This window comes from Thamnophis elegans, chromosome 1 (assembly GCF_009769535.1).
Source record: "Thamnophis elegans isolate rThaEle1 chromosome 1, rThaEle1.pri, whole genome shotgun sequence".
Classification (NCBI taxonomy): Eukaryota; Metazoa; Chordata; class Lepidosauria; order Squamata; family Colubridae; genus Thamnophis; species Thamnophis elegans.
This window is the reverse complement of record NC_045541.1, coordinates 69,766,620-69,781,587: the sequence shown is the minus strand read 5'-3', so window position 1 is coordinate 69,781,587 and position 14,968 is coordinate 69,766,620. Positions and strand designations below refer to the sequence as shown.

Below are 14,968 nucleotides of genomic sequence, written 5' to 3'. Positions count from 1 at the left end.
TTGGTGGGCTGCTCTTCTTCTGGGATCATATCTGTCCAGAATCACAACTGCAGATGCCCCCGGATGGAAGTCAGCCACCATGCTATCAGTGAAGCAATGCAAATTGTGCATATAGCAAGGGCTGTGATAAGGGAAGATGGAAAACATGATTTCCACATTGAATGAGAGAAAGCCAATGGTAACTGCCCTTAGCTATGGACTGGAAATGAGAGGGAGACTGTATCACACAGATGAGTCCTTAAAGAATGGCTTCAAGAAGAAAGTCAGGAGACTGTGTGGATGTGCTCATTTTCTCCTTAAGCTCCTTGTGCTCAGAGTGAATCAGAGGGTCTTCCAGCACTCAAGCTACAGGCAGTCCTCATTTAACAAGAGTTCAGAGTTACACCAGAGATAGAAAAACAACTTTTAAGACCAAGCTTCACATTTAGGGCCTTCAAGGGTTTATAAAGCAAAGCAAACATAAACAAATTTTGATTTTAAAGCTACTTTGCTTAATGATTGACAATTCCAAGTATGACTGTCAAACATCGATATAAATACAATGATGATTTCCAGCACAAATTCTTGTTTTTTGGAAAGCATATTAACTAGGTATCAAGTAAAATAGAAGAACTTTCAAAACTTTTCACCATTTAATTTGGTGTTTAAAGATTATAATTGAAAAATAAACAAGCAAGCTAGACAAAATTAAGTAATATGAAATGCATTGCTTCTCCTAAAACCTCATTTCCCAACAATTCTCAAATTTCCTTCTTGTTTTACTGAGATTTGGAAACCACATTATCATAAGTCGGTGGAGGAGGAGGAGGAGGATTTGTTTCAGCTGCGACTGTTCCACCTCCGATGACTTGGTAAGGCACAAAAAGCACCGATGGCTGTAACAGAAAAGAATAGTCAACACAATAAGTACTCAGTGACGCATCTGTTACTCTAGGTAGGAGGAATAGATTCTCCAGTTGTGTGTTTTTAACTGTGATGCTGGCAGTCTCACCAAGAAGCTAAAATCCTTGATAGCTCAAAGTCCTGATAGAGAATTCTTTAAAACTATAAATTAACAGGCAAATGATTTAGTGCCCGGGCATTTAAGTGAGTTTTACTGATCGAATCTGCCAGTCTTTACCTATACATTCAGAGAATGTCTGCTCAGGATCTCCACACCTACCTATCAACAAGTGTGAGAAGAAAACAATCTGCCTCCACCCCATCCCCTGTGTGGAATAGATGATCTTCTGAAATAAAGATGGTACCAATTGGGATGGTCCTCTGGGAAGTGGTAAGAGAAGTGAACTGGTTTCTCCTGAGGATCTTTGGGGACTGATTTTATTTTGTTCTTTAGTTTTTATTGGAGTTTTATATTGCTTATATTTTATGTTTCTGTATTGGTTACTCCTAAGATCCAGCTTAATTGAGGAGCAAATAAACAAATAATATTCCTGTGATTTATTCACAAAAACTATCAGATTATTAACTGAAGAAGATGGATTTCCCTCCAGGGGAGGTTATTTTTTGATTTCTGAAATGGCTCCAACTGATAGTGCTGTGAACTGATACAGGAACCGATAAAGGACAATATTTGTAGCTCAGGGTTGAAATGATGGTCGCTGAGCTTGCTTGTTGTTTGCAAATGTTTTACTAACCAAATAATAAACCAGCACTTATGATGTTACTTAGTTTGTGTAATGAAACATCAGCACTAAAACAACCAAGCTAGAGACCACCAAGGACCCCAAGACAGGTATCTCTGTATGCTGATTTAGCTGCTTGCAATATTTTTAGAGTTCTTCTGTTTTATAAGGTCCAATCATATCACCCCTTTCAGTCTTTCTTGTGTCTCATTTTCCACCTCTCCAATGAATCTAAAGCATTTCTGAAAGCTTGAGAGTAGCTTTGTTATTGGTACAAAAAGAAGCCAATTGTTGTTACTGTAGAACAGTGGTGTCAAACTCAATTTCATTGAGGGCCGCAACAGGGTTGTGTTTGACCTCAGAGATCCAGGGGCATCGCTGGGGACCGGGTGTGGCCAGGGTGGGCGTGGCCAGCATCCATGACAGCACTCAGCTTCCTGCCGCACTCTGCCAGCCAAAACGGGGCATGGGGGTTAATTACAAAATGTGGGCTTTGCTTTCTGACATCCAGATCCAGTGAGCAAGGGGAGTGAACTGCACAGAAAATACACTTTTGTTTGTTTATGAAGAAACATCCCCAAAGTCAGATGTAGACTAAATGTAGACTGACTTTTACTATACACCTGTCCAGCAAACAGCAAATTTTGAAGCTCCAGGTAAAGAGGATTCATTTTAGGAGGAGTAACCACTTTTTGCATGTTGGAGGTTCCTAAAGGAATGTTGGGAAACTCTGTACTTCAAAGAACATTTCAGGGAGGGATGCAGAATAGCCCTTCTCTACCTGAGACTACAGAGACCTGGCACCAATCAAAACGCTTTTGGTGAAGCAACTGATCAACACTGACAGGGTAAGCCACTAGTATATGAAAATAAGAGCAAACTCCACTCCCTTCTGGTACTGATGATGTTACCTAGTTTGGTAATGAAACATCTGCAGGAAAACCATCAAACTCAGAGAACACCCAGGACTCCACAGTTTAACCCTGAGCTACAAATAATCTCTTCTTTGGATAACACTTTTTAGTTAGAGTGAGCCTGCCTTATATGAGATGGCTCCCAGTCGATTTCAAGGAATGTAGAATTATAATGGCTGAGAATTTGATCCTTGATACATTGAAAAAAAAATACAAACTAAGGGATAAACAAATAAAAAACAGATTTGACAAAAGAAAAGGCTCAAGAAAGAAAAAGAGTGAAAGGTCAGAAAGGAAAGGAAGGAAAACCGAAAAAGAATGACTTCTAACTTTCTTTGGTACAGATATAACTAAAATATATATCAAATCTTACTCTAAGATTAACATTTGTCTACATTGTTTCCACAATCCCATATCTAATCATAAAAGCCGCAGATCAACTTTTAATTTCAGTTTCTCACAAAAAGTCCATGGTTCACATAGCTTTAATCATTATTTGTTAAGTTTCCACAACAGATGTTCAGTATTTAATTGCACCAAACTCTAAATAAAACAATATTGGAAAATCCTATACTTTAGTAGACCTGTTTCTCAACTTTGGCAATTTTAAGGTGCATGGACTTCAATTCCAGAATTCCCAAGGTAGCATGAAGTTCGCCCACCTTAAACTTGCCAAGACTGAAAAACGCTGATCTACAGATAGGAATTTTTCCATTTCTTTTTTACTGTTCTTATTTAAAGTTAGTTATAATTCGTATTCGGTACCCTGAGTAGCCACTCTCACCTATTGTTCAGAGTAATAGCAAAGAAACCAGCAAATGGACAGGCTAGGTGGAGTGCAGATATGAAGAAGAAAAATGAACAATCATTCTTGAACAATGAGAGCTGCTAAAACTATTATCGGAGTATCCAATATTTACCTGGTCATCAATACAGCAAGCTGCCTGGCACCCAAAGTGAGCCAGGGGAACAGTGATGCAAAATTCCAGCAGGTTGAACAAGAAAAACACACTGGAGAGGCCATAACCGACACTCTGTAGAGTAGGAAGACATGTGGAAAGATAGTTGTAATCGGCTGAGAAATTAATGTAATGGTATGTATTTTATTTTATTGAATGTGCTACACCATTAAAAGAGACTCCCAGCTGCTCCCTTGGGAAACACTGGGAGGAACAATTGCATTGGGAAAAACAGAGACACTGTACAGGTAACTCTCGACTTAAACCACAATTGGGGCCAGATTTTCCACTGCTAAACAAAGCGATCGTTAAGTGAGTTGTGCGTAATTTTACCTTTTCTGCCACTGTTGTTAAGCAAATCGCTACAGTTAAGAGAATCATACGGTTGTTAAGTGAATCTTCCCCACCCCCACTGTCTTTCTTGATCAGAAGCTGGCTGGGAAAGTTGTAAAGGAGATGCTGCAACTGTCCTAAATAAATTGCTAGTAGCCAAGCCCCTAATTTTGACCATGTGACTGTGGGGACACTGCAGTGGCCATGCACACGAGGCGTGGTCATATCTTTGGGTGCCACTGAAACTTTGAATCGTCACTAAATGAATAATTGTTCATTCAGTTAAAGACTGCCTGTACATCCTGTGTGAAGTGGGGAAACTGCATCAGGGAACATTATTAGCGTCTCTTATGTTTTGCTGAGTTGCTGAGTCTAGTCAGAGCTGAAGAAGCTTCTTGGATGAGAAACGAAATGTCTCCATGGGAAAACAAGAAAGTCCAGTTGCCACCTGAATAAGCACCTTTGGGATGATGGAGGAGAGAGCGGATGGATAGGAGACCTCAAGAAACAAAGTGCTGAAGGGAGAAGGAAAAAGAGAAATGGTTAAGACAGAGGCTGGCTAATCCAAAGAGGAAAAGCGACAGGACTTCCCATTGTTTTAACATATCCACTCTTGGCCACCTGACCTTTTCTCCAAGATAATGGATGAAGTACGGTTAAGGGCAGAAATGTGATTTAGATTCAGCCAGTCTAAGTATATTGTTTCTCCTCCTCAATAAGGATGCAGCTAGATCTATTTTCTTTACCCAACTTCTTTCCAATCATCTCTCAGGCTGGAAAGGAGAAAATACCTTTAACATATTTAACAGATTAATTGAGTTGGAAGGGACCTTGTAGGTCATTTAGTCCAACTCATTCCCACTCAAGCAGGAGACCCTACACCATTTCTGACAACTGGCAGTCCAATCTCTTCCAGATACCCTCAAAGGTAAATTGTTCCATTGATTGATTGTTTTCACTATCAGAAAGTTCCTTCTTATTTCTAGGTTGAATCTCTCCTTGGTCAGTTTCCATCCATTATTCCTTGCCTGGCCTTCAGGTGCTTTGGAAAATAGCTTGACACCATCCTCTCTGTGCCATGGATGTGATACTTCTATGATTTAACACTCATAAGAAAGCAAAGGACTTTACAAAATACTAAAAATTCAAGGCATTTATCCCAGTTATTGGTGTGGTTCTACTCTGTCCACATTTCAGAATTTACATAAATTTCAATATTTCAAATCAAATACAAAACTCTTTGGGACCAAGACTTATTCAAGGAAAAATTTCAAGCAGAAGTCAAAGCATCTGGGATATCCTGGCTGTATATATAATCTCCTTCCGGATTCTGCACGTGAACCCATAATTTAATAAGTGATTGCTTTACTTATACATGGATAGTTATTTCTACAAATATAGCTGTACATTATCAGATTAGATAGGTACTGGATGATACCAAGTAATGAGATTATAGCACTTGTGATGTTCATTCCTACACTGGATTTCACCTGAAACAGAAATACACCAGAAGGAGAGAAAATACAGTGTCAGCATGAGTCTTATTAAATGCAAGACATAAAAACAATTACCCCAACTATGGTGAAAACACTGAAAAAGGAAAGTCTATGTGGGTACTTAATGACACATAGCCAGTCAGTGGAGGAACCAGATAGTATCCACTAAAATCAGGAGTACCAAAGAACACATTTTCCCACAGTGGAAATGCAAAGCCCTCAAGTCCATTGGAAGGGTTTTCTAAAACTCTTAAATTCCTTCTTTTTCTTTCTGAATGTCAGTCTCCATTGAAGACCAGGTGGTTAAAATCAACAGGAAAAATGGTACAATGTTTTCATCCCTTAACACTTTGCTTAACGAAATCCCACACAATTTATTGTAAGACTTGAGATACTCTAAGCATTAAATGTTAATGTTAACTGCTCTTTTAGCTATAAAACATTACAGAGGTGCTACTAGAGAGATGGAGAAACCCTTGGAATCAATAGTGAGAATCTGAAAATTTAAAAATTGTTCTTTTCAGTTCTCCCCTTTCAGGAATGTAGTATTTTTCTCTCAAGATGGTTTTGTTTCTTCTTTTGAATCTATATTTTCTTCCTTTAACAGACAAAAACATGTCTATGTTGCTATGAACATTCTTTAAATCAAAGAGGTCACAGGGGAGAAGAATGTAAGCTCTTTGCAGGAGGGCTACCAATAGCTCTCTCTTCCCTTTGATTCCCATGTGATTCCCACTCTAGTTCCATACTTTTACTCCTAATACACAGGGTTTCTTTTTAATGTTGCTTTCAGTTAGGAACACTTCTGGAACAGGATCCCTCTGTCGAGGAGGAGGAGGAGAAGGAGGAGGAGGAATAATGATGTTTTGAGGTCAACTTCAAGACGAGAGCACGCAAGAAGACACCTCTGCTCAGGACTAGCAATAGCAATTACACTTATATACCATTTCACAATGCTTTACAGCCCCCTCTAAGGGGTTTATACAGTTGACATATTGCCACCAACCATCTGGATCATAAAACAGGAACCAGAAGAGGCTAAAATGCTGGATGGTTGAACATCATCTACTGTTGACATAGAACTTTCGATGGAAGCAAAACTTGGAAGCAATAGTTGAGCAAAGAAGGAAGGGGGAGGGGGATTTTGAGTTTGCTTTTCTTTCCTAAATGTTGGTTTAAAACTGAGCAGTATCTAAAGACAATAGACAATAAAAGTAAAAGGATCAGAATGCTTACAAAGAAATAGCATAAAAGAAATTCAAATGCTAAACTTTCTCACCAAACCACGAATTGGACGATTCGCAGCTGATACACAAAGTGATCCAGAAGAAATAAACTATGGAAAAGGAAAAATAAAAACAATTGTAGTCCACTGGAAATAAAAGGGGAAATTGTCAGAAAAATCTGGCACCCATGAGAAGCCAGATAGGCTCCAATGCAAACAGGACTTTTATAAGTATCCATTAGCCATTACTACAATGGCTAACAGATACTTATAAAAGTAAGTATCCTTAAAAGAACGGTAAGTAAAAGAAAGTAAAGTAAATAAGTAAAAGAAAGTAAGACTCAAGAAAATTCGCCCATACTTACAAATATCCCTCCCCAAAAGGGGTAACCTCCAACTACAAACATGTGGGTGGAAAAGTGAAGAGAAGAAATTGAAGAAACCAAGGCAGCCCCAAAGCAGATGTGGATCACCCCAATCAATATTTGGACAGCCTGCAGAAGGAAAACACACAGTAAGACAACTTTGTTCGCTGAATCTGAGAAAAACATTCTTATTTGTTAGCATCCCAGGAAAGGCATCACTTTATATCCATCTTTGAAAGGTCCTTCAAAGGTGTTGGAGTTTCTAAGCTTCCAGGGTAGGTGTTGACCCAAGGTCTAGTTTCCTATGGTGAAAAATCCATATAGGGAGAAGGGACAATTTGAGACACAGTTGTCACTATGTACCGGACATTTACTCCAGATTATGATTGAGTTTGACCCTCAGTGGGACTGCTTTTGCCAGGAAAAAGGTCTCTATGACTATCAAGATGAGCCTTTGAGAGAAAAATATCACCTCTCACTACAGACTCCTCTGCAGGAGGAAGTTGATCACGGTCATAAACATAAGGGGCCTTCAACTGGCTTGGGCTGCAGCCAATCCATGACCAGCTTCTTCTGGAGAAATGCCCAACAGCTGCACTTCTCAGAGGGAAGGGAGAAAAAGAGATCTGGCTGAAACCTTGGCTGAGCTCCACTTTCTCAGTTAAAGAGCAAAACAAAATAATGCATATTGGAGTCAGAATGTTTTTCGGAAACACAAATGAAACCGCCAGGAAGAACAGAGGTTTCTGGAGTATATTCCAGAACCAGACAACAGCCAAGCCAAGTTCCATAATTTCAACATGGGGCTCTCAGGTCTCTACATAGCTCTAAAACCTTAATGGATTCAAACAGAGACATAGCAATGCATGCCTACCCCAAGGACTTTGGGCTCAGCCTTGAGGAATCTCTCCAAAGGACCCTTTTGTGGGACTTGTTGAGGAGAACTGGTGGGAATTTGCTGAGCTCCATAATGGAGATATGGAGTTGCTCCAGATGTCTGAAGAGCAACACTGGACAATTCAGGAGCCGTTTGGATTATGTTTTCTCCATTAGAGGGTATAACAACTGCAGTTCCACTGGCCATTCTTCTTGAAAGTGTTGCGACCACTAAGATACCTGAAAACAAACAAGTGAGGAAAAGTTAATCTTAACATCAAGGAGGCAAATTCTGGCCTTTCTCCTTAATGTCACTTTGAGAGATAATATTTGCCTGCAGTAAAACTGAAGATGATTTCCAGAAGGCTTCAGGGAGCAGGATAGTAAAAACATTCAACTTTCTCAGAGATAGAAAGCCTTCCTTTTGCTACCTTTCAGCCAGAACCAAAGCGGCAGGCACGGGAGGGTCCACATATTAATTCCATGCTATTTTTTTAAACAAGTAATCAGAATATACTCACGGCGACCGCTCAAGAAGAGAAACTCCAAAGACTCTGGAGAAATGAAAGTAACATAACGGGAAGAAGTGGAGGGCGGGGCTCCCCAATCTTCTACAAGGAATAGTTTACTCATCTTAATCGAGGACTCCAGAAAAAAACGTCTTTCTTGCCTCTTTAACTGTTGCAAGAAATAAAAGTTTCGGGCAGGAACCTTCTGCGTGTTCAGAGATGAGAGAAAAACTCACCAAGATTATAAACTCCGGTTATTCCCAGGCTAAAAGGAATCACTGAAATCAAACCCACCCCTCGACATGTATTTATTTATTTGTTTGTTTGTTTATTCACTCATTTATTTATTTATCACAAAGTACAAGGAAATAAGTATGAAAACACATGAAAAAATGGCACAAATAAATGGATATAAATAAGCCTTGAACACATAAAAAGAGTACAAATAAATGGGACAGTAGGACAGGGACGGTTGGCACAATGGTGAGCTTATGCACGCCCCATCTCTCCCGCTTCTCTCTTTCTCCCAAAGTAACCAAGTCCCGCGATTGAAGCGACCCGTTTTCAACCCTCGGAATCGCCAGAAAGAAAAACAAGGGGACGCGCATTGCGATCACAGCTTCCCGTCTGAACAGGCAACACCGCAACAGCGTGAAGGGGAATCCCAGCCTCCGATTGCGCTCCTTGCCAGACTCCCCCTGGAAAAACTTCCAAGGACCTCAGAGGTCGCTGAAACATCCGGACCAGATCCTTTTGCCAAGAAGCAGATGCTAAAGAAGTTCTGCTCTCTTGGAGAGTCCCCGATTCCTTCACTATGTGTTACACGGAAGCGCCCTCTAGAGTCCTGATCCTCCTATTGCTGTTTTGTATTGGCTGTTCTGCAAACGTCTATGGGGCTGTGGAGAGGAGGTCGCTTAGATGCTGTAATAGTAATTTTGGATGGGGAGACGGCTTCTGCCCCCTTCCCTCTCCAGATGAGCTATGCTATTCCCAGATTTCATCTTTTAAAAGCTGTCGTTATCTCTTCTAGATGCCAATTTCTCTATATTATGATGTTGGCTTTTCATGTCCTTACTTCAATTCTTAGCAATTCATTTCAGGGGGAAATGAGACAGGTGCTTCAATCAATGGGATTATAATCAGTTGTGAGGGTGGCAGGTCCAGTTAGTTGGCACAATATAATTCTGAATTTCAGAAGGGGCAAGAGGAATCCCATAAGATTTTGGATGAAATAAAAATAAAGAATTTCCTAGGGAACCTAAATCTGTCAAAAAATTAAGATTTATAGTAACAGTTCTCCATGTTAATCATGAGAGAACTGGAAATAAAATTGAATTATGCAAAACACAAGCATTTTCCAGTCATGAATAAACTGGAGAAATAGTTCTCTGATAAGCTTTCTTTTATAAGAAAAAGAAAATTTTGGAGGAAAAAACAAGAGGGAGATAATGTATTGATGGACAATGTGGCTATATTAAAATATCAATATTTAATGTATATAAAGGACATGTTATTCTATTGGAGAAAACAACTGAGTATCAGAAGTACTAATGCAGAGTAAAGAAAAAGATAAAGGCAAAAGTGCAGAAAAAAAGACCAAAATAGAAAAATGCTCCTACATTCTTAACATCGAATCCAAATATAATTCCAAAATTATCTGTGATTACAAAAATGATCTTTTTTCTATTATCTATTTTTTTCTAATCATAAAAAAATCTAGTTACAAATACTTTTTTTTTCCTGTTTCATGCATTATAACTTACCAGGTAAGAAGCATCACTTTTAAAACTTGCCACCATTTAACTTGGTACTTAAAAGCTTTTAACTGAAAAACAAATAAGTTGGAGGGAAAAAGTAAAACAACATGAAATTCAGTGCTTCTCTTGAGACATCTGGTGCAACACTTCTCACAATTTCTTCCTGGTGTTGGTGCAATTTTTGTTTTGTTGTTTCCACTATGGCTCAGTAACCACATTATCATAGGCTGGTGGAGAACAGTGATTATGATCAAGTGCAATTGTTGCATATCTGTTGACTTGGCAAGGCCCAAAAATCAGGTAGAAGGAATAGCTTCCCCAGTGTATTTTTAACTTTAGTAATATGCTTCCTTGGAATAATAATAATAACAATAACAACAATAACAACAATAATAATGAGTTGAAGAAAAAGAACTGGAAAAAATCATGAAATATCGCAACCTGGCCACACGATTATGGATTAAACATGTAACAGTGATACCCATTGTCATCAGGGCACTTGGTACCATGTCCAAGAATTTTATAAAATAAAAATTGCAGCTTCCTGCAACACCCCCAGTGAAACTACAAAAAACTACACTACTTGGAACATCATACCTTTTAAGAAGATACTTGGTTGATACCTAGGACGCTAGCAACAATTTGTATCAATCATTAGCACTAGTCAATGTATTTGTGATGCCTTTTTGTATTTTCCCCCCAAAATTGCTTTATCATTAATTCACCACATATGATAGTATGTGCCCATTTATTTTATTACATTTCCAACATTTACTAGACATATTTTTAAACATTTTAGCTAACCTAGCCAGTGGTAAGTGCCATCTATCAAATATTTTATATAAGTTTTCATTATAGGAGGTTGCCATTGTTTATCATTCCTTTCCCATAAATTTTGTAATTCCTCTAGTTCTATATTAGGACCAAAAAATGTTCCCATTGTACCATTGTATCTTTCATTTGTTCCTTTCCCATTTTCAAATTTAGTAAAAAGTTATATATCTTCTTGATTAATTTATAAGCATAGTTTTATTGGGTGTACTTTATGTTGCTGTCTACACAATCTACAGAGTTCAATTCATCAAGCAAAATGTTTGAACTTTATCTTCTTTATTTAGCAATTTTCTCTCCTACTCAGGAGATTCACCCTATACTCTTATACTACAAGGGGGAGAAATTATCCAAATATTTTTGTCCCCAAGCAAAGCACCAAGTTGCATCTGTGATACAAGCCTCATATCCTAGAACCAAAGCTTTAGAAAAGCTTGTAGGAAACCTTAAGTATTAGTTCTTGCTTTCTTCCAATCTCCTGTCTTCGTTCATTCGAAGTTATCTACTTTACTGTACTATTATAGGCATGGCACTGATTAAGATATAAGTTGTTACCTCTATCCCTATTCAAGCAGAATGAGGAATCAACATAAATCATAAAGAAATTGTTACCTACAGAGGATCTTTTAGACAAATAAACACATCTGAGAAGTAGTCTTGAATCCCTCTGCCTTAATTTAAAACTGGGAACACTTTGCTCAAAGAGAATGATAAGTCTGCCCCTAGGGGTTGATTTGTCCAAAGGAGGTGGGGGGGGGGGGCAACTTCAGCTGGATTAGGCATCTATTGATCTTTATAGGGCTTAGTTAGCAATGAAAGGGATATCATATTCAGAAGCGCCCTATTAATCTTGCAGAAGTTACAGAGTGGAACCCTGGATCAAATGAAATCCTGTTCCTTCCATTCATTTGACTCCTATACATCTATAAGAATACTTCTCAACACATTTCGTCTAAGCTGCACCCACTGAATCTACCCACAAAACAAAGCATAAGAAAGGAAATAGGGTGACATCAATTCAGCTGTGGCTAGATTCAGGATGTAACCTATTGAATTTGTTTTCCTGACTAAGTTCATTTCTGAGCTGCAATTAAAATGAAAACAAGCAGTTGCATGAATGAAGTTCTTTATTTTTCACCCAAGAGCAACTACAGCAAGATAGGCAGTTGTTAGATAGGCAGTTGTAAAGCCCCCCCCCTCCAATCCAGCATGTTTATACATATATTATAATCAGCCCTTCTTATAGAATACCACCCGTTACCCATCTCAGCATCCTTCCTCCCTCCCTCCCTCCCTCCTTTCCTTCAGCTTATTACTTTCAAGACTGCCAGTTTGCTTGTAGGCGCATTGCACATACATGCACACTGAAATAAAAATTATTCTGCACATGTGCAAAAGCAAAAAACAAGATGGCAGCTCCTATGACGCCTCCTGGAGAACCGGTTCAGGGACGTGGCAGGCCTGGGTCACTGCTGAACCCATCTCTGATCACAACCGCAGATGCCTCCGGATGGAAGTCAAGAGCCATGCTATCAGTGAAGCAATGCAGATTGTGCATATAAAAAGGGCTGTGATAAGGGAAGTTGTAAAACATGATTTCCACCTTGAATGAGAGAAAACCAGTAGTACTTCCCGCAGCTATGGACTGGAAATGAGAGGGAGGCGATATCACGCAGATGAGTCCTTAAAGAATGGCTTCAAGAAGCCTTTGAGGCAAAGTCAGGAGGCTGTGTGGATGTGCTCATTCTCTCCTTAAGCAATCTCCTTCTGCTCAGGAGGAGGCAGAATGTCTTCCAGCACTCAAGCTACAGGCAGTTCTCATTTAACAAGAGTTTCTTGTCACCAAAGGGGTGAGGCCTACGTTCATACGTGGGGGGGGGGGGGTTGTACAAAGTTGCAATTGTTAGTTTATAATTCCTTTCCCATAAATTTTGCAATTCCTCTAGTTCTATATGGAACCAGAAAATATTCCCATTGTACCATTGTATCTTTTACTTGTTCCTTTCCCATTTTCAAATTTAGTAAAAAGTTACATATCTTTTTGATTAGTTTATAAGCATAGTTTTATTTTGCCATCTATACAGCCTACAGAGTTCAACTATTCAAGCAAAATATTTGAACTTTATCTTCTTTATTTAGCAATTTTCTCTCCTACTCAGAAGATTCACCCTACATCCTTATACTACAAGGGGAGGAAATTATCCAAATATTTTGGCCCCCAAGCAAAGCACCAAGTTGCATCTGTGATACAAGCCTCATATCCTAGAACCAAAGCTTTAGAAAAGCTTGCTGGAAGCCTTAAGTATCATTTCTTGTCTTCTTCCAATCTCCTGTCTTCGTTCATCCGAAGTTATCTGCTTTACTGTACTATTGTAGGCATGGCACTGATTAAGATATAAGTTATTACCTCTATCCCTATTCAAGCAGAATGAGGAATCAACATAAATCATAAATTTATGGATTGTACTTTCATCTGCCCTCTTATCTGCACTGCCACCTGTATCTTCATCTACCATGCCCATCGCTGCCTGATGCCGCCTCGGACCTGCTGCCACAGACAGCACCACTATTGGACGAGCGGAGGGCACTTACAGTTTGCAAGAAGGCCCTCTCCCTCCCTCAACCACTCTGGACTTTCTTTTGGACTTTCCCAGAATTTGCACTTTTTAAGTAACTGCGCAACTTCCTTCTTTCTTTTTCTCTTCTCTATCTTCTTTTTTTTTTCTTCCTTTGTATGGGATATGCATGGGATACGCATGTGATTGAGCGAATGGTTCCACTTTTATTGACTTATCTGCTGTATTTTGTGTTTTAATTATCGTGTGGAGACTGCTTGGGTGAGTGAATGAGTATGTGTGCTTCGGAGGACCTGCCGGGGGATGCGGGGGTCATCGGGGTGGCTGGGGGGACCACGGCCACGGGAGTGGGCCGGAGCATTACGGTCGTAATGGGGAGGGGCAGATACGGCGGGGACTTTAGGGCTGGCCATTACCGGGGAAGGAGGGTTCGCTATGTCACAGAGATCCCTCCTTCCGGCCCTATGAGTTCCACTCCGAGGCCAGATGGTGCGAGTAATCAGGACCCTGGTCTCAGGCTGTTGTCGCTAAATGCCAGATCTGTTGTTCACAAGGCTCCCCTCGTCCGGGACTTAATTTTAGACGAGAGGGCAGATCTGGCATGTATTACTGAAACCTGGCTGGGCACGGAGGGAGGAGTCCCCCTCGTAGAGATGTGCCCAGACGGATTTCAGGTGCTTCACCAGCCGAGAGCCCAGGGAAGGGGTGGCGGTGTGGCTATCGTTATCCGGGAGTCTTTGGCACCTCGTAGGATCCCTGCTCCGGAGCTTGTCGGGTGTGAGTCCCTGCTGGTGAAGTTGGACCTCAAGGGTCAAGTGGGTCTGCTGCTAACGTACCTGCCTCCCAACAGCGTTGCAGCAGCCCTCCCCTCGCTCCTCGAGTCAGTAGCCGAGCTGGCAATTGAGTTCCCCAGGCTTATGGTCCTGGGGGATTTCAATTTGCCTTCGCTCGGTGAACACTCTGATGGGGCGCAGGAGTTCATGGCCTCCATGACAGCCATGGGCTTGACCCAGGTAATTCGGGGCCCAACCCATTCAGCGGGTCACATGCTCGACCTCGTATTCCTCTCGGAGCAGTGGACTTGTGATCTTGGTCTGAGGGGTAATGAGATCATACCCCTGTCGTGGTCAGACCACTGCCTACTGAGGCTTGACTTCCGGAGGCCAAACCCCCACTGTAGGGAGGAGGAACCGACCAGGTGGTTCTGCCCCAGGCGACTGATGGACCCTCTGAGGTTCCAGACGGAGCTTGGGGTTATTCCTGATACTCTCGCCCACAGTTCGGCAGAGACTCTGGTTGCTGCTTGGCACTCGGCAGCATCGGAGTCCCTTGACCGGATTGCGCCACTACGGCCCCTCCGGGTCGGCGGATCTCGGAGGCCTCCTTGGTTCACCGAGGAGCTCCGGGAGAAGAAGCGCCGGAGGAGACGCCTAGAGCACCTGTGGAGGTCCGATAAGTCCGAAACGAACCGAGCACTTTTAACAACTAGCACCAAGGAGTAC

General features: G+C 40.8%; 1 protein-coding gene across 1 annotated transcript; it reads right to left on the bottom strand.

Annotated features, from left to right (window-relative positions):
- Positions 1 to 417: 417 nt before the first annotated feature.
- LOC116511150 (membrane-spanning 4-domains subfamily A member 15-like) lies at positions 418 to 8,456 on the bottom strand. The gene is made up of 7 exons (XM_032221010.1): positions 8,315 to 8,456; positions 7,792 to 8,033; positions 6,918 to 7,046; positions 6,607 to 6,663; positions 5,205 to 5,321; positions 3,460 to 3,573; positions 418 to 875 (listed from the first exon to the last, which is right to left on the bottom strand). The coding sequence occupies exons 1-7, from the start codon at positions 8,424 to 8,426 to the stop codon at positions 759 to 761; spliced, it is 888 nt and encodes a 295-aa protein (XP_032076901.1). The 5' UTR covers positions 8,427 to 8,456; the 3' UTR covers positions 418 to 758.
- Between the last annotated feature and the right edge of the window lie 6,512 nt (positions 8,457 to 14,968).